Raw genomic sequence first — 20,421 nt, 5'->3', positions numbered from 1 at the left:
TGGTGTAAAGCTAAGGAAACAAATCCAGCAGGTTGGAATAAATCTCAAGTGAGAAAACATAAAAGACTCAAATAAGCAGGTTACACACTGAATTCCTAAAAGTTACTTAAAAAAAAAAAAGTGTCTGTCTTTAATAAAGTTGCCTTCAGCAGCTTTCTCTCACAAAACCAGTACTTAACAACCAGCTCAAGATATGTCTAATTTTAGCAACTGTTGCATGGGTCGTAATTTCACATAGGTGAACTCTTCTTAAAGTTACATATCTTTGATATCAAGCATAGATGCCTTCCATGACCACTTAGTTTTCTAGAACATACAACCATATTCCAGCTTCAAACTCTATCCAGATATCTTGCTGCTTTAAACAGGGATTCCACAATTTGATCAACTGCAGAGTAGTGAGTGGCCTTAGTGGGGGGAAAAAAAAACAACAACAACAACAAACTAACACTTCACAAGGCCTTATCCTTTTGAAAGTATCTCAGGGGAGCAACAGAGTGAAGATGTTATTCCACACCCATATGAGGTCTGTTTGGGTCTCTTCATAACTACAGTGCAATGAAACAAATGATATGATTTATTATTATTTTACCAACAGCAGTTGTGTTTTTGAAGGCAAATCGATTCAGAATGTCTCATGATGTTCCCATCTTCATACAGTGCATATGGACACCAGCAGTACATGTGGAAGAGAGCAAATTTTACAGGAATTGGGAGTGGTAGAGACAGGAGAACAAACAATGAACTAGACAGATCGGCAGCTTATTTACCATGCATTCAAGTAGTCCTTGCACACCACACTACCTGAGGCCCTCTGGTTAGGACAGTAAACTAAGAGCTAACCTCTAAGAGCGCCTACAGTCAATGCATTCAATCTGCTCCATGAAAAAAAAAAAAAAATACACAGACACATATAAGCCATAGATAGGAAATGCCTAAATACTATGGTGACAGGCTCTTCAAAAATACATTAACAGGGTGGATAAAAATCAATTCCAAAATAAAAAAAATAATGGATTTTTAATCTTAAATCAGATTTTATTAAATACAAGTTTCCTTTTAAAAATAAACCCATTTAAATTAAATTTGAAATTATGACCTGTTTTAAGACCTAAACTTACTATACTGTAATAAAAATCAATAAAAACAAACAGTATTAAGCAATACATTTGCTGCCAAGTTTTAATGAAAGCCAAACCACTAATCTGGTAGAAGTCCCTGGCTGAGCACCTGGAACCAGAATTTGCTGGAGTGCTAAACAAGCTTTTAACAGTAATAGCCTCTTCTACAGAGGCAGAGTGAATATTTTCTTCATTCCATTTATTCAGCTAGTTCAATGACAAATTCGAAGTTAAGAAATTAGTGGGAGTTGGGAAAAACAAACAAACAAACAAGGTGTGAGAGGATGAGATCTGCTAGTTCTAAAATCCTGAAAGGCATGGTGACCACAAACTGTTTAGTTCACTAACAAGTATTACATGTTATACTTCCTTAGTTTTAAATTCAAAACATCTTTTGATAATTTTTGTTTAATGCAGGGGTTGGCAACCTTTGGCATGCGGCTCGCCAGGGTAAGCAAATGAATAGAACGGCAATTATCAACTGAGCTATCCCTTGTTGTCCAGTTACATATTCTGGCAGTCAGAGGTTTAGGGATACCCAGAGCCGTTCTATTCATTCCCTTTGAAGCATCTGAAACTGGCCACTGCAGAAAGACAGACAGGATACTAGACGAGATGGACCACTGATCTGACCCACTATGGCCATTCTTATGATTTAATGTGGATCCTTCCACAAAGCACCACTGAACAGTCACATAAGCAGACTTTGCACCTCAGTCATATTCATATACAAATACTATTGAGACAACACAATCCATCTACACAGGCTAGCTGTACACAGATCCTTTTTAAGAAAAAGCATCTTAACTGAATTTTAGGTAACAAACCTGATTTTCATCCCATTGATTCAACCTGTATGAATATGCAGAGTAAGGGTGCAAGCATGTGTGCACACATTTGCTTCAATTATTTTGTAGGGGCAAACCACCCTTGCACATGAGCAGGTACAAAACCTATTCAACAGTTTGATTCATGCTTGTACTGAAGAAAGTGTGCACACATTTGTTTGCACACCTGAATGGAAGACTAGGAAAGGCCTTTAGGTATGGTTTATGTCTCATTTAAAATTATGCAGCATTTAACATATGTTGTCTACAATATATTGAATGTATTTAAAACATTAATTTAGTTACTTATAATATAGCATGTTTTAATGTCATGTTTTCTTATGTATAATTGCATCTTCCAAACATTACTTCAACTATTTATAAGGAATCAATTTCTATTTTACTTATAGGCTAGTCATAAAAATATTAATCTTGTTTGTATATTTTATGAATGCAAAGTGAATACGTTATGTGAAATGCTATAGTTATTCCATGGTATTGTACATCTCTTTTAAATTAAGTAAAAGTCAAGCTGCACAGGGCATGCATAACAGGTGGGAATGGCCATGGTGTGAAACAGAATCTTATTGGTAAAATTATGTGTGATTATACTTGCTCAATGGCATACAGACAGGTCTTAAATTTACTGATAGTCCATTTGTTATTTACTTATCAAGCATTTTATCAAAATAATGTTTGTAATTTCTTAGTACATCACTGTACTCTGCATTCTAATTTCAAAGTAAAAAGGTTGCAGTCTAGTTATTTCAACATATGAGTGGGAGCCAGGAACTTTGGAGTGCCAAACCTGGCTCTTAGAATGATTTCTTCTGTAGCTTTGGGCAAGGCATATTGGGTCTGACTCTGCAAAGTATCAGCATCTTGCATGATCAAGTTCTTAACCTCTGCTTTGAGTTCACCTATCTCGTGGGGGTGTTGTGGGGAATAACTCCATTGAAGCAAAGCGCCTCAGTTACAATCAGATGTCAGATTACATTCCCATTAAGTAACAGACTGCATATTGTAAATTCATTTCCTCCCACGGTTCCTTCAATAAGTAAGTGTACTTTGCTTCAAGTTTTATTAATAGTAAATATCATTTAAAGGCTAGATACGATTATACGAAACATGGCTGACAAGAAGCAGGTATTATATTTTTAATATAGAGGATTTTCTTCTTTTCAATTTTCTCAATAACAAAATTTAAAAAATAATAATCCATTAAATGAAACCTGCCTGTCAAAAGTATCAAGGATCTGATTCCAAAATAGCAAATAGTATTTCTAAGTTCTCTTAAAATTCCTGTTTTCTTCCATGTGAGTAAAACATAGAAAGTGTTTAGAGAGAAATGAGCACTAAGCCTCTAAGAATTTTCAGAATCACTTCGATATTTTTAATGTTTTAAAACCTTTATTTCAACTTTCAGTTTACCTTTGCAATTCAAAAGAGAATTCAAAAGAGAATCTTTTGTGTACTTGTGACAAGGGAACATTATGACAGGCAATGTATGTTCTATTATTAAGGACAGAGCAAACATGAAGTAATTTAGTAAAAGGAAAAAAAACGTGGGGTATCAGGAATATTACTCTTTGTTAAACATCTATGATGCAAGAACATCAGCATTACTAATTATATACAATAGTGCATCAATTGATAACTTTATTCCTGCCCTCCACTTAGAATGTGTATCTACTGGTTGAGTTAAATTTCTAGAAATCAGGACTCCTGGGTCTATACCCAGAGATGCCATTGTCTTGTTATATGTTGGTCGTGTCACTTTACCTCAATTTAAAAAAAAAAAAAACAAAAAAAAAAAAACCACACCACAGCATTAGAATACTTTATCTCCTTTACAGGCTGTTGTGATGCTCCATGATTTCATTATGGAAGCTTCTGTCTCAACTCCACTTAATGGTTAGGTTTAGACATTGTTCTCAGCTCTATTTTGCATTGCTCTCTAAGTCAGGGATCTCAAACTCAAATGACCACAAGGGCCACATGAGGATTAGTATATTGGTCTGAGGGCTGCATCACTGTCCCACCTCCACTCCACTCCTTCCATGAGGCCCCGCCCCACCCACCTCTTCCTACCCCTTCCCCAAATCCCCACCCCTGCCCTGCCTCTTCTCTGCCTCCTCCTCTGAGCACGCGACTCCCTCCTGGAAAGCGCAAAGCACCACCAAACAGCTGTTTGGTGGCGGGAAGCACCTGGAGGTAGGCAGAGGAGCGGGAACGGGAGGGCAGCGGATGAGGGGAGCTTGACAGCTGCAGGAAATAACTTGGGGGGATGCGGGGAGAACTTGGTGGGCCGCAGCAAATAACTCCATGGGCTGCATGTTTGAGACCCCTGCTCTAAGTTTTGATAGAAGTAACTGATTTTCATACAAATTGGAATGTTTATAAAGAAGGGTAGAATTATTTTTTGGAGAATTTGAAAACTGAAGGAGTCTTTCTGCTCTTTAATCAAAAAATTAATGTGTTTTACGTTCTTCCTCAGTGCCTCAGACTTTGGCACAGTAGTGGTAGATTCAAACTTCACACTCAAGAATCAGATCCTTACCCACTTATGAAGGGTGATGTTTTAACTGGTAGGGCATTTTTAAAGAAAGTTACCTAGGAGTATTAGTCCTTAGGAGCTGAGCCATAGACAGAAGAAGAGTCTGCGGCACCCACATGCAACCCACACTGAAGTCAAAGGGGCTCCATGTGGACATAGCAGTCCATCCCCATGCAATATACTGCAGGATCTAGGGCTTACATTTGTATTTGACACCTATTGCTTTCACACCCGATCAGCCATTAAACATTAGACCTTAAATAACATTTTTAAGGACATCTTAATTCCCCCACCTCACTCTGTGGCATGATTTTAGCACCCAATATCTTAAAACCAATTTAAGTATATACATAGAGGTGTGCACGATCAGAGGTATCTTTTTATTGTAAAGTTAGTATACAAGCATTCATGGGGAAAAAACTATAACATTGGTTTCCACTAGCCATTTAATTGGGCTTTGGTCAAATGATGCAATATAAGGGTGTTGAATTTCATTTTTCTTTTCTTATGGCAATGGGGGGCAGGGGGGAGATTATCTGAAATGACTTGGTCAACTTATTTTTAAAATCACTAATATTTAAAATTGGTGTGTGTACAAATGCTGCATTCAATGCATTTTTAAACAGAACATAAGAGGAAAGCCAGTATTTCCCTATGGCTATAAAATGTGACTCTGCTTCTAGGTGAATACAAGACACCTAGAAGCAGAGTCACATTTTAAAATGTCAAGAAAAAAAATGTGACTCAGTGACTCCAACAGATATTTTTGGCACACCCTAAGAGATACACAGATAATCATGAGTAAGGCTATGTTTTGGTCACGGAATCCGTGACTTTTGCAGACCTCCATGACTTCAGCCCGCAGCAGCTGGGAGCTTCAGGGTACCCCCACCGTCCATGGTGGCTGGGAGATGCAGGATAACCCTGCCACCGGAAATGGCAGGCACCCTGCAGCTCCCCAGCTGGGGCGGAGGGAGGGAAGAGGGGGAATCCCCTGGAGCTCCCCAGTCCCCATGGGCAATGGGGAATCCCCCGCAGCTTCTCAGCCACTGAGCAGGGGTCCCTCCCAGCCACTGAACAGGGGTTGCAACTCCCAGCCACTGAGCAGGGCAGGGGGCTGGACCCTCCTCTCCCCATTTTGTCATGGACATTTTTAGTAAGAGTCAGGGACAGGTCACTGCTTCCGTGAATTTTTGTTTATTGCCTGTGACTTTTACTAAAAATGCCCATGACAAAATCGTAGTCTTAATCATGAATGAGCAGGACAAGTCTCCAATACTGAACCCCACACAGCTTCAGAGTAACAGCCGTGTTAGTCTGTATCCGCAAAAAGAAGAACAGGAGTACTTGTGGCACCTTAGAGACTACTGTGAAAGGCAACCCAGAGCAGGATACACGTTGACCAAGTACTTTATGACCCTGAGACATGGTGGCAGAAGCTATGAAAGTGACTGGACTGATTAATATCCGTGTGTCTTCTCCCATTGAAATAGGAAACTTTAATCATTCATGTTTCTGGGGAGCAACAGAGCTGGAAATATAATTCAAGCTTCTGGGAAGGAATAAAGTAGAAAAAGCCCTTTCAGGCTTCTAAGAAGTGATGTGTTACTGACATGTATCATTTCAAAGGGGGGGATTTTTTAAATTTGTTAGTCTCTAAGGTGCCACAAGTACTCCTGTTCTTCTTCCCACACAGCTGTCATCGAGACAACATTAACCACCGTAAGGCAGGGACTACAGGTGGCCAAGGGGGAGACAGCCAATGAAGAAGTGAGGTGACTATGACTACACAGACGCATGTCACGCCGTCTGCGCGGCCTACACTGCAGAGCCCCACAGTCTCCATGGTGGGTACTCCACCCGGGCATAGGCTCTGGGCCATCGGTACGACCTAGCCCCCATGTGCCTCTTCTGCCCATGCTGGAGGCTCAGAGAACATCCCAGGCCACTGCCGTGCAGACCAGCCAGGGCAATGGCAATGCCCCTCCCAGCCGCACGCCCCTGTCGATTGGGGGTCCCGCCCCGCAGCACCGTAGGAAGGAGCGTCCGGCTCCCTGCGCAGCCAGGAACCCCGAGGGGAAGTGTCGGCGGAGCAGGCCGGCTAGGATCCCTGGCAGGAGGACGCCTCCCGTGGCCCTGAGGGGAGAACTGGGGGCAGACAACGGGAGGGAATTGCTGTCCCCACCCGATCTGCTCTCGCCTATAACGTGTCCCGGGGCCGAACCGCTGCCCCCGCCCTAGGGCAGGTGGAGCGGGGACGGACGCTCACCTTAGCCGCCATTTTAGTGACCCCTCCTCCTGTCCTGTCCCCCAGCAACGAGTTCGTACGGCAAGCGAGGAGACCAAACCAGTGCTCTTCTTCCGCGGGGCCTCTGGGGCTGGCCTGGCACTCCGCCCCCTGAGCGTGAGAGACGGTGGGCGGGGCTAGAGACGCCGCTCATCAGAGCCTCCCTGTCAGATTTGAATATGAAGCGCGCCGATGCAACGAGCTCAACGTTTCTTCCCGAGAGACTGCAATCAGGTTTTGAGCATCATTTCTAATAGCCTGGCCGTTCCCCAGGAGTTCGCCATCTAAGTTTCAACTTTAAAAGATTAGGTAGCAACACAATACGCTCATTCACACGCTGCTGGGGCTCAGAGTGACACCTAAAACATAATGGGGTTTGGCGACAATGTTTTCCAGCTGAGGTAAAGAAGCTAACGGGAAAACGAAGGACAGCGTCTGACAAAACAAACAAACAAACAAACAAACAAACAAAAAAGATGTGGGAAAGAAAACGTATGTCCTCAACTGTGAAAGGCAACCCAGAGCAGGATACACGTTGACCAAGTACTTTATGACCCTGAGACATGGTGGCAGAAGCTATGAAAGTGACTGGACTGATTAATATCCGTGTGTCTTCTCCCATTGAAATAGGAAACTTTAATCATTCATGTTTCTGGGGAGCAACAGAGCTGGAAATATAATTCAAGCTTCTGGGAAGGAATAAAGTAGAAAAAGCCCTTTCAGGCTTCTAAGAAGTGATGTGTTACTGACATGTATCATTTCAAAGGGGGGGATTTTTTTGGAGAAAATTAATCAGAGAAAAAGGAAACTGGATCTTCCAGTCTGATCTGGCTGCTCTGTGCTGAGCCAATGAAGCAAAACAGCCAGGAAACCAGCTTAATCTGCTAGGAATCCTGAGATGGGGTAAGATTGCTGTAATGACTTGGCTTGTATGCCACTCCCCTTCCCAGCCTCTAGCACAGGGGTCTCAAACATGCAGCCCCTGGAGTTATTTGTTGCAGTCTGTCAAGCTTCCACCGCCCCCCTGAGTTATTTCCTGCGGCTGCTAAGCTCCCGCCGTGCGCCCCGTCCCCGCTCCTCTGCCTACGCCAGGTGCTTCCTGCCACCAAACAGCTGTTTGGCGTGCTTAGCACTTTCCAGGAGGGAGGGAGAAGGAGCGGGGAGCCCCGCGCTCAGAGGAGAAGGAGGAGAAGCCGCAGGGCAGGGGAAGGGATTTGGGGAAGTGGTTGGAATGGGGGTGGGGCCTCATGGAAGGGGTGGAGTGGGGGTGTCAGTGATGTGGCCCTGGGGCCAATGTACTAGTCCTCATGTGACTGTCCTGGTCATTTGAGTCCCAGAAGCAGTGGCATGTCCCCACTCCAGCTCCTAAGCCAAGGCGTGGCCAGGCAACTCCGCTGCCCTATCCACAGGCGCCGCCCATGCAGCTCCAATTGGCCGCAGTCCCCAGCTAATGGGAGCTGCGGAGGCAGCGCTTGGGGCGGGGGCAGCGTGTGGAGACTCCTGGCTGCTCCTATGTGTAGAAGCTGGAGGGGGGACGTGCTGCCGCTTCCGGGAGCTGCGCAGAGTGGGGCAAGTCCCCGACCCTGCTCCCCAGCTGGAGTGGGGCAAGACCTGGATCCCGCTGCCCGGTAGGGAACTCGAGGGCCGTATTAGAATAATAGAATATCAGGGTTGGAAGGGACCTCAGGAGGTCATCTAGTCCAACCCCCTGCTCAAAGCAGGACCAGTCCCCAGACAGATTTTTGCCCCAGATCCCTAAATGGCCCCCGCAAGGATTGAACTCACAACCTTGGCTTTAGCAGGCCAATGCTCAAACCACTGACGTATCCCTCCCCTTAAAACATCTGGAGGGCCAGATGAGGCCCCTGGGCCACAGTTTGCCCACCCCTGTGCTAAAAATTCATATGCCCCTTCATGCTTTGACCACCATTGCAGAGACATGCTTCTATGTTGATGACGCTCATTAAAAAATAATGCATTAATTAAATTTGTGACTGAACTCCTTGGGGGAGAATTGTATGTCCCCTGCTCTGTTTTACCCGCATTCTGCCATACAGTATATTTCATGTTATAGCAGTCTCCTATGATGACCCAGCACGTGTTGTTCGTTTTAAGAACACTTCCACTGCAGATCTGAAAGAATCACAAAGAAGGTACCAATGTGAGATTTCTAAAGCTAGCTACAGCACTCAACCCAAGGTTTAAGAATCTGAAGTGCCTTCCAAAATCTGAGAGGGACGAGGTGTGGAGCATGCTTTCAAAAGTTTTAAAAGAGCCACATTCCGATGCGGAAACTACAGAACCTGAACCTCCAAAAAAGAAAATCAACCTTCTGCTGGTGGCATCTGACTCGGATGATGAAAATGAACATGTGTTGGTCTGCACTGCTTTGGATGGTTATCAAGCAAAACCAGTCATCAGCATGGACACTTGTCTTTTGGAATGGTGGTCGAAGCACAAAGGAAAATATGAATCTTTAGTGCATCTGGCACATAAATATCTTGCAAAGCTGGTTTCAACCATGCCATGCAAACACCTGTTCTCACTTTCAGGTGACATTGTAAACAAGAAATGGGCTGCATTATTTTCCATAAATGTAAATGAACTTGTTTGCCTGAAGCAATTGGCTGAACAAGAAATAGGACTGAGTGGATTTGTAGGCTGTAAAGTTTTACATTGTTTTATTTTTGAAAGCAGTTTTTTTTGTACATAATTCTACATTTGTAAGTTCAACTTTTATGATAAAGAAATTGCACTACAGGACTTGTATTAGGTGAATTGAAAAATACTATTTCTTTTGTTTTTTTACAGTGCAAATATTTGTAATAAAAATAATTATCAAGTCAGCACTGTACACTTCGTATTCTGTGTTGTAACTGAAATCAATATATTTTAAAATGTAGAAAACATCCAAAATATTTAAATAAATGGTATTCTATTATTAACAGATTTATTATGATTAATTTTTTTAATTGCGCTATTAATCACGATAAATTTTTTAATCGCTTGACAGCCCTAATTGATAAAGTGGCAAATCTCAGTGTTTTGTACTGTTTCCAAATGTGCACATAAGACATGGCTTTTAAAAGATGTTCTCATGGTTTGTGTACTCTGCTTTTCAATGTGCTCCTTCTATAGAGTGAAATCCAGGCCCGATATAAGTCAATGGAAGTTTTTGCCATTGACTTTAATGGGCTAGAACAGGGGTCGGCAACATTCGGCATGCGGCTCGCCAGGGTAAGCACCCTGGCGGGCTGGGCCAGTTTTATTTACCTGCTGACGCGGCAGGTTCGGCTGATCGCAGCCCCCACTGGCCGCGGTTCGCCGTCCCGGGCCAATGGGGGTGGCGAGAAGCCGCGGCCAGCACATCGCTCGCCCGCGCCGCTTCTCGCCGCCCCCTGTGCTTACCCTAGTGCATACCCTGGCGAGCCACGTGCCAAACGTTGCCAACCCCTGGGCTAGAATGTCACTCATTATTTTTTATTAATGTTAATGGGAGTTAAGTAGTACTGCCTTTCCAAGGGAGTTTATACCACATTAAAGTTGTTATTCACACAGATTACCATTCTTTGACTGTTCTTCATTTTAAGGACAGCATTCTGTGCTCCATTAGCTTTTGAGATGTTCTAATTCTCAATGTTCTTTGGTGGCACTGCTTGGGGAGATTGCTTCCTTCTCTCCGATAAAAGTTGTGTATCATTTTGTTTTAAAGTAATGTATCTAGGGAGTCTGTCTTTCTTTCTGAACGGGGCGTAGCCAAATGTGACTCCAACCTTGACTGGGGTGTCTAGCTGCTACTGCAATACAAATAGAAAATAACAATAAATAATTAATAATGTGCTAAATCACCTTGCTTACGAGAGGAATCTGGTGTCATGCTAATCAATATCAAAGTTAACTAGAAACTGATTAATGTGAGCTGCAATTTTGTGCAAAATTGAAAATATGCTTTAGTATTCCCCAATGACCTTTAAGGTGGCAGACCTAATATGCTTTTATGGTCTCTTCTCACCATCACTCATACTTAAAAAATTTCTTCTCTCTTTCTCCTTTAACAGTTGTAGGGTTTGATCTGGGAAACAACTGATAATCACGGGTAACTTTACTCACCAGAATAGTTCCATTGTACTTAGTGAACTACTCTTGTGCTTAATTGTTTGCAGGATCAGGCCCTTAGATAAACACCAAAGTAAACATTAAGGTGTATTTTTCATATATAAAATTTCTTCCCTTCTGTTCTGGAGCATGCAATAAGACCGTTTGATGGCTTTTTTTCTGAACTTCTTGAGTGCTGGTGCATATGCTGATGCTCACAATTTAAGTAAGTGGGTAGTATCACTCACTTGAAAGGAATGGAAAAGCTGATTAAATGAGAATTGCTTTGGCCAAAAAGCTTTTTTAAACAGCCGCCTTCGGGGTGCCTAATAGTAACCACACAAAGTTTCAGATAATAGCTAACAAAATGAGGCTCAGTGCTATACCTGAATCCACACAGGATCCTTATGCCTGCACAAATCCTTGCAGGACCAAGACCTAGGTTGAGTAACCTATTTAAATTACATTATAGGACACAAAGATAAAAGAAGAGAGAAGCACAAAATTAAGTGCAGAGAATTCAATTTATTGAAGTCCAAATTTACAACTGAAGTTTACAACTTATTTCCCCCAAAACAAAAGCTACTTTTGAATTTAGGAGGAATAAATGTCCTTTTCATAATGTACAGACTATATCTTTTAAATAAGTTAATATCTTTGAAAAAAGAGCAATATGTTCCTTTTTTAATGTTGCAGTGCAACTTACAACTTACACGTCTGTGCAATGTACCATGAGGTATATGCCCAGTGAGCAACACACAGTGAAATTTTCCATTCATAAATTCTCATTGTAGACACACAAAAAGATAACCTGTGATAGAAAAAATGCAGCCAATTACAATAATTCACACAGAACTAATCTGAAAAGAGAAAAGAAAAATAAACTAACATTCATAGCCTATATAAATTAGTGGATCACCTCCCAACATAGGACAAATATAAAATTAAGTATACTGTTGGGAAACTGAAGAAGTACTGTATTATCCAGGGGTTGAAATTTATTTTTACCTGTATGAGTCTAAAGTAATTCATTTCCTGTCTCTGTAGCATCAGTGAGCTGAAGGACTTTATCTACTACAGAATCTAAATGGTGTCTACTCATAAAAGGGACCTTCAGATATAAATATGATGCTAATTATTATATTGCAGTCTCAAAATATCCAACCATGTATAAACTGGAATACAATCCAGGATTCTTCCCTGGCTCAGATAGACATTTTATCATCACCTCTCAGTTTTATTTCACAGCTAATTATGAAAACATACAGCAGGTGGGGCTGAAACACCTGTAATGTGAACATACTGGTACGTGAAGCTTTGAATCTTTAAACTTCTTTTCAGGATGGCTCCTACTAAAATACCTTTTTTCTCTTTATGACAGAAAACATACGTTTTCTTTTAGAAATAATCAACCACAATGTAACTTTGTGATAAATAACAGTTCTGCCTCTAATACATATATACATATTGTCTGTAAACAAAAATGCCCATAAATCATGGAGTCTCCATGATTTTTATACAAGGCGCTATAGAATTTTTTGTTGTTGAAAACAGTCCTAGTGAAAGTTTGGTTTATAACCTCCTATTGCTACAGAAATAGTAAGAATGTTCATATTTACAAAAGAAAGACCATGGAGACTCCATAGCATTATTTGCTAATGATCTTAAGTTAGCAGGATTTTCAAAATACACTTTGTGAGCTTGTTCAGATTTGATTAACAGTACAGGTTGAACACCAGCAGTGTAATACTCTAGTGATTTGGTATTTCAACCCCTGAATATACAAAGACATTATTACTACAGCCTACTTCACAGTTTATATGCAAGTAAAGTGCAAGCCATAGTACAAGGGTGTCATACATTTAAGCATTATCTAAAATAGGCTCTCTATTTGTACAAGTCTTAATATCTACTTTAGTAAACTAGACAGATGTCACCTATGACCCAGCAATTAATGGTGTTACGAGGATATTTTCTTTTTAATTAATACAGCATCAGTGTCGAATGCAAAAGGACCCTTAATACTAGTGCTTTCCTCTTATTGTCTATCCTTTTCTCTTCCTAGCTTCTTAGACTGAATTGCTTCAGTTTCTTGATAAAACAGAAGTCCTTACTGGATACTAAGCCTAATTTAGCATTTATAACAAGTCTCACTGTTACTTTGACCAGTGAACAGAATTTGTTGGTTAAGACGTGTTTTATAGTTGCTAGTGACAAAATGCAAGAGAGAATCAAGATAATATGGAAATGTAAGTTATTTGCAACATTCTGCCAGATGCATTTACAATAAGTAAAAACAGCTGTATTGAGACCCCACAAATGCCTCAGACTGTATAATACTCTAGAAGTTTGGGGACAGAAGTTTATTGGGTATTTCCAGTCAAGTAACATAGTTCTCTAGCTATTTTATCTCTCGTATAACAACAGCACTTACATCAAGTACTGCATATAGAGTGGCTGTAATGCACACTGTACAGTACTCAACTGTCACATTTAATGCAGTGTGCGTACATATTTTAATAAAAATAGACAGTTCAATTTGTTTATTCCAGCACTGGCCTGTATTAAGAATGACTATAAAAATGTTCTGAATACAGTGAATATACAGTCAGTATTTTCTTAATGAAGTGTGTAACATTTTCATTAACACCAGATTGCAATAGTATATCAGCCATCTCAAAATCAGACAAAGGTTAAACAATATTAATTTTAATCTTCCTTCCAAATATGGAAGTATGGCATAAACTGTACCATGTAGAAAATAAGTTTTCTTTAAAAAAATGCTCCTTTATTCTATTAGTTATATTAAGATTAGAGAATCAGATGCCTATACATTAATAAATAGAGCTGATCATAATTAAAATACTGGTTCTGATTATAAGAAGCTAAGGAAATAAAATCTTTTAAAAATCAACCATAAAAATATTACACTTCAATAGCTGTTATTTAAATAATATGAAATATAAAACACATTTCCATTCACTAATGGATAACATGGCTGAGATTAGATTTAGATACTAAGTGGTATGTGTTAAGACAACATCTTTGCAGCCCTAAGCTACAGTATGTAAATTTATTTGGGTGGAAAAGGAGATAAAAGACAAAAGCAAAGAGAAATCTAGGACACCTATGAAAGCTTCTTCACAGCTGAGGTTTAACGAGAAAAATCTAATAGACGAAGAAGTAAAAGGAGGCAGTTTAATAAGATCTGATGGGTCAAAAAGGAGCTATAATGCCTCTCCTCACATAAAAGTAACAGTCCACAAAAAATCTAAGGCCCCAGCATAGTAATTAACCACAGGCTAAACTTTAAGCAAGTGCATAGTTCCACTGACTCCAGTAGGACTTTGCATGTGCTAAAAGTTAAGCACCTGCTTAAATGTTTTAATAGATCAGGGCCAGAGTGCTCAGCACCTTGCCCAAGTTATCCCTAGCTGAGTTAATATTGCTATCGCCCTCGTTATCCAGTTTTTGCATTCCCCTCTTGTGGGGTCCCAGAGTCTGGGCTCCAGCTTGCAGGGCCGCCCAGAGGATTCAGGGGGCCTGGGGCAAAGCGGGGGAGCAGACCTAAAAAAGGGTACCACCCGCTGCGGTGCTTGTACTTACCAGGCGGCGCTCCGAGGCGGCGGCGACAGGTCCTTCAGTTGCTCCGCGTCTTCGGCAGCACTGAAGGGCCCCCCCGCCGCAGAAATACTGCCGAAGACCCGGAGTGACTGAAGGGCCCCCCGCTGAGCGAGTAAAAATTAAAAAGGCGCCTCTAGCCAGAAAGGGATTCTCGGCCAAGTCTCGCGGGGCCCCTGCGGGGCCCAGGGCCTGGGGCAAATTACCCCACTTGCCCCCACCCCCTCTGGGCGGCCCTGCCAGCTCGAGCCCGAATGTCTACTCTGCAATTTTATAACCCTGTAGCCTGAGCCCCGCAAGCCCAAGTTAGCTGACATGAGCCAGCCACAGGTGTTTTATTACAGTGTAGACATACCCCTTATGACTTCCCTACAAATGCCTAGTTTCCATATTTTGAAACTTAAGCCAATTAAATGCCACTTTAGGAAGTTCTCCCTTGTAGATATTACATTAACATTTGCACAGTTTGAATATTGGTGTGCTGTGGCGGACATTTTAGACGAACAGGTTCCCAATCCCGCAGAACAATCCATGCAGGCAGATCCCTAATATCCTTGCTGACTCTTTTCAGGATTGGGTTCATGGTAGTAGCCCAGTTTTCTGATTTACCCGCATCAGTAAATTGGCATTTAGTCTGTAAATTAAATTATACTTTGAGGTCAATTGACCTCATACAGTCTCAAGTCTCACAGGTCTTTCTGGGACACTTGTGTCATGGGACAGTAAAGCTTTTGGGCTCAAATTCTCTGGAGCAGCTAAGTAGCACCTGGCACAAGTCCAGCGTGTTTAAAGGGAGCAAAAATTGCTTTAAGTCACCTTTGTGACTCCCTGCCATTAAATGTTGGCCCAAACCTTAGGCATTCAGACAGCTCTGTCTCACAGTGACTTCCAACAGCTCCAAGGGGCTGACAGCCAGGGTTTGCCAAAATGTAAAGAAAACCCAGCTATGTTCCCTTTCTCATAGGCACATGCACTGTGTTGATGAATGAGAGGGCTTTACACAGCATGGTGGCTTCGTGCCACTGGAGGATTGCAGGAGATTGCATGTTGAGATAGTAGTCAGAGACCCAGATCAGATGGTCTTAAGTGTGCTTTGTGTCACTGGAGAAGTACAAAAGCAGATTTAATGGATCTGAGTTTAATGGCCCTTGGAGTTTCATAATGTTCCTCAGAGATGTACTGTACTTTAGGCACGATATGGAATTTCTGCCAGAATCTTAATTTTGATGTCAACACTTTCATCACCACTGATAACATTCCCAGTCTCTACCCTTTCAACAGTCCAATCTAAATTCCCTTAAAGTCAGTAGTAAGACACCCATCAACTTCAGTAAGAGGTTGGTCAGGACTCAAGATTTCTGTAGAACAACTGGAGAACTTCCTTAGAAAAAGAACAGGAGTACTTGTGGCACCTTAGAAAAGGTGCCACAAGTACTCCTGTTCTTTTTACGGATACAGACTAACACACCTGCTACTCTGAAACCTTCCTTAGTAAAAGCTTTCAAATGGTACCCTTCCCCAAACTGCAATACTTTGACACATACAGCATGCATACTTTGACCTAGAAAACTATAATTAAAGAGGAGAAGTTGGGGTAAAATTAAGTTTTCAGCTAAGGTTCTTCAAAACCTGAGAACTCCCTGCATCAATCGTATGGATGCCACTCCCTCTCCCGCTTCTCTTGTCACCTCCCCACTCAAAAAAAAAAAAAAAAAAAAGACAAATGATGCGCCAGTTTTCCAGTTAATATACAAATGGGTAGTGACCCGGCTCTGACAATGGACTGATGATCAACATTCCAAGTTCAAAATTCTCTGTTTGGCATAGTGGCTACCAGAGTCTCTTGATAACAAATGATCAGGGCTGCCTTGTGGCAGTAAGACCTATCCTAATCCAAGAGGTGCTTATGGGCTATTTGGGAAAGAAGGACCATAAAGTTGGCACAAGACAAGATGGTTCTGAGGCCTAAAGAGAAAGAAAGAAAGAAAGAAAGAAAGAAAGAAAGAATCTCTTGTCAATGTTTGAGAAAGTGCAGCCCGGGGAGCCAAAGATGACTTTAATTCACCTTTGAACCCTCAGGACCGCAGGTTACTGAGGGGTCAGTGCAGGCCCCAAAGCAAATTAGAGCTGCCAAGAGCTACTCTAATTTACAGGAGCCTCCTGATGGCTTGTCTAGCGGCTGTGTCACAGTTCAGAATCTGCATTGCACTATGGAGATAATGCCTCTGATACCCATGATGACAGCTCTACACTGTTGTCTCCCCCTTTGTGTGACAGCTATGGCCCGTGTTTGCTTTTGCATGTTGGAACTGGGATAAGAGATAACATCTGACTCAACATCTGTGCTCCATGATTATATTAAAGAATACTGATGTTGCAACTTGTTAGAGCTTCTCTTTTCCTTTGATTATTTCTTTTTATTAAACAGAATGAGTTCAGGGACATTTTCATTTGATAATATGACAAAATAAAAAATGTCTCAAACCCTTCAGGAAGTGCTACTGAGATAGATAGATATCGGGATGATCAAAGATCTGTATTTAGAGGAAATGGAAGAATAACAATAATAAAAAAAGAGGGTGGCTGGTGAAAAGCATACAGTCAGTTATAAAAAGAGCATCTAGCAACAAAAAGACATACTGAAGTTTGTGGAGTCGCAGGAAAGCCATGCTGATTCAGTGGTGGAGTAAGAGCGTCAATTCGGGGATCGATTGTCGCGTCCCGACGGGACGCGATAAATCGATCCCCGAGAGATCGATTTCTACCCGCCAATTCAGGCGGGTAGTGTAGACCCAGCCTCAGTGTCATTATGCCACAAGGTTCACTGGAATGCTGTGTTCCCTAGCCCTGCCCTTATGACACCTTTTACACTGGGAGCAAGAACTGGTGGAGTAGATCTGTCTATATTCTTTTCTTCTGAGATTCTTCTATGCCAAGATAAATTTCTAACAGCCTCATTTAGGGCAGCTTTTTGACTTTCTTGCACAGCCTGAGAAGGCAAAATAGGCAGAAGCAGAGCCAATCATCTGACCTCATATGTCAAACAAAATGTCTGTATTAACCAGCCTAGTAATTTATTTTATTCAGTGGAAAAGATGGAGGCTATTTTTAAAATGTAGGATGTATAATTCACATTTTAAAAACAATTTCTTATTTTAACTTAAAGAACTCCACATCTTTATTCTCAAGTGTTTTTTTTAAACCTAAATACAGAAAGTCTTGTCTTGTTTGGTTTAGAAAGTAAAACTCTGCTTCTCCTAATATTAAACAGAAATTGAGGGGCATACACTGGTTGACATTTTCTTAGCAAATTAGCTTTAACTGATTCTTATTTATTGTACAGAATTTTGTATGCATGTGAGTAAATGTGTCAAAATTCTTTGTCTTTATTGACATGTTAGTGATATTTGTAAAAGCTAAAAGAATAAAAATACTGTTTTAGACTTAGAAATATTTTTTTTCTTGTTCTAGGGACTAAGCATTGCTCCAAACCTATCTCCCAGTTTGTCTCAACCCCAGCCATGAGAAACCTCTCCAGAGTATACTAAAAGGAAAAAGAGTTCATTTTCCTTATTAGCTCACTTTTTAAAATCCTGAATAACCAAAACACATTTTAGCTTCTTTGATGGGGATGGCTCTCCAAGAGTAAAATATAGACTCATATCACTTAGAACTTCAAAACGAATAGACTCATGCCGAGGAAAGCTTTAAGAAAATATGATCAAAAGAAGTTGTGATCTCTTAGCCATGGGAGGGATTAGTTTTATGGCCTAGTCTAATCTCAGCCACTCATTATCTTTCAGAAATACCTTTGATTATTTTTCTTTTAATTATACTAAACCCTCTGAGAAATGAAGGTTGCGATCCAGTCTCTTAGCTATCATTTTTGTTTATTTTTGGAGGCACATATCCACTAAGAAAAAATATTATTTTTCTATTTTAGCTCTATCCAATTAATATTTGAGAAGAAGAGTGTAAGTTCACTTTTTAATGTTTACCGAAAACTTCATTTAACATGTTCTCCAGTCAAGTGGCATTTTTTCATCTTTGGGTTACAATACAATGGAATCCCTCTTGAGTATTGTTTTAAAATCTTAGTACAAAAGCACAGACTGTGGTTTGGGTTTGAAACAAAATGCAGATGTTTAAATCTCAGTAAGAACACCAAAAGCACAATCCATTTAATTAGTATTCTGTGACTATAGCTTCTTGTTAATGCACATACAGTATGCAGTACAATTTCAAAGTGGCTTTTCCACCTTACACCATTGCTTATTTCAATACATAATACTCCTTCCACACGATATGGAGGACAGCAATAAAAAAATAGTGAGATATATCTATATCTATATCTATAATATTTATAGATCTGATATGAACAAAAGTTAGAAAGATACCTCTTCTCATGCTCTTTCTATTCAGTGGTGCACTAATTAAAATGTTCACATAGTAAATACATTCAGATTTGTGTTTACTGTTTGCATGAATATCGCAACTCTGATTTTGGTGAATGTGTGATGGCAAGTTTTTCTCGGTCTATTCCCTGCACCTTCATTATTGCTCCAGTTCAGCAAAGCACTTAGGCACAGGCTTAACTTTAAGTGCATGGTTAAATCCATCACTATTCAGCAGAGCACTTAGGGTTTAATCCGGCTCCTCTGAAGTCAATGGGAATTTTGCCATTAATTTAAGCAGCAGCAGGATCATACCCTTTTAAGCCCATGCTTACGGGCCCATTGACCTCAATGGGACCTAGCATGGACTTAATTGCTTTGCCAAATTAGGAACCTAAATGCACTTATTTTGTATGTTCTATCCAAATGTAATTATAATTGTAGTGCAATGATTTCATGATTCAAGAGCTGGTGTGATGCAGAGAACCCAATATATAAGTCAGTAATACTCTTCTACTAATAATATAATAACAATATCTTGGAATTATTTCAGGGTGAATTTTTTTACCACTGTGTCCATTGTGGTTCAAATAAATGGTGGTGTAACAGCGATAACAGAAAAATAAGTGAGTAGCATTCCTTTTTTTCAGGTACTATATCGTAAATGAACTAAACAAAAGGATGCTTTCTCACTAAATTCTTGTCTCTATAAAGTAAGTAAATTTATCTCCTTGAGCCATTTTTTTCATTTCATATCACAAATAATTTGAACTTTACAATTTGATTTCTTCTGTGAAACTAGAACTGGGCAAATACTGCAAAAAGATTTTTCTGCAAATATTTATTCAAATTTATATATGAAATTGCTTTGACTGTTCTGTTTGCTTTCTGAGAATATTCTAATAAATAAGTTTACTAGCAGGAACTTGAGTTTTAAGTGCATATTCAAGAATATTTATGGAAAGCAGATTTTGTTTTCATAAATGCAACTATTCACTCCAAAAACCTGATTCTTCAAGTTTCTAAGCAGGGAACAGAAAGAAACCATGTGATTTTATGCATCCATTTAAAACTAACTAATACAGATTGAATTTCAAATACTGAATTGAATACTTGCAATTAACTTGTTCATGAAGTATCTACAGATAAAGAATTACATGGTGAATAATTTTGAACAGTATGAATTCTTTACCCAGCTCTATGACAGTCTGATATACAAACAATTGATCAGTTCAAGAATCTTTTACTTAATTCTCAGTCTTGATGCCTCAGATAACAATATTTTAATAATTATGACTCACAGGTTTGTGGCACTAAATTCACAGTGGTGTGATTATGAAAACTGCCATAGCTACCATCTTCAGAAGCAGATGTTTTTCTTTTACCATGAAACACTTCAAAGTAGATAGAAAAGTCAGTTCAAGTGACAGCATCGGTGAACAACCAGGTTTCTTCTATTTGTATCTTAACCTCTTCTGTGCCACACTTGCATGCCTATGGCCACTGCTTTTAAAGGCAA

The 20,421-nt window shown here is 40.4% G+C and overlaps 1 protein-coding gene across 2 annotated transcripts in view; it reads right to left on the bottom strand.

Moving 5' to 3' along the window:
• APOOL (apolipoprotein O like) overlaps positions 1-6,954 on the bottom strand; it is a 47,544-nt gene extending 40,590 nt beyond the window's left edge. The window contains exons 1-2 of one of the 2 annotated variants that reach the window (XM_054039128.1): positions 6,775-6,792; positions 593-650 (exon numbers count right to left, since the gene is read on the bottom strand). Coding sequence is in view for 1 of the 2 variants with exons in the window: in XM_054039127.1 (XP_053895102.1) it covers positions 6,775-6,786 (12 nt within the window). In the remaining variant the exon portion in view is untranslated. Of the gene's footprint in view, positions 1-592; positions 651-6,774 lie in introns of both variants that reach the window. The other variant, XM_054039127.1, reaches the window with a different exon arrangement.
• Between the last annotated feature and the right edge of the window lie 13,467 nt (positions 6,955-20,421).

Source organism: Malaclemys terrapin, chromosome 9 (assembly GCF_027887155.1).
Source record: "Malaclemys terrapin pileata isolate rMalTer1 chromosome 9, rMalTer1.hap1, whole genome shotgun sequence".
In the NCBI taxonomy this organism is placed as follows: domain Eukaryota; kingdom Metazoa; phylum Chordata; order Testudines; family Emydidae; genus Malaclemys; species Malaclemys terrapin.
Note: the sequence above shows the minus strand (reverse complement) of the source record. Positions and strands in the feature narration are given on the sequence as shown.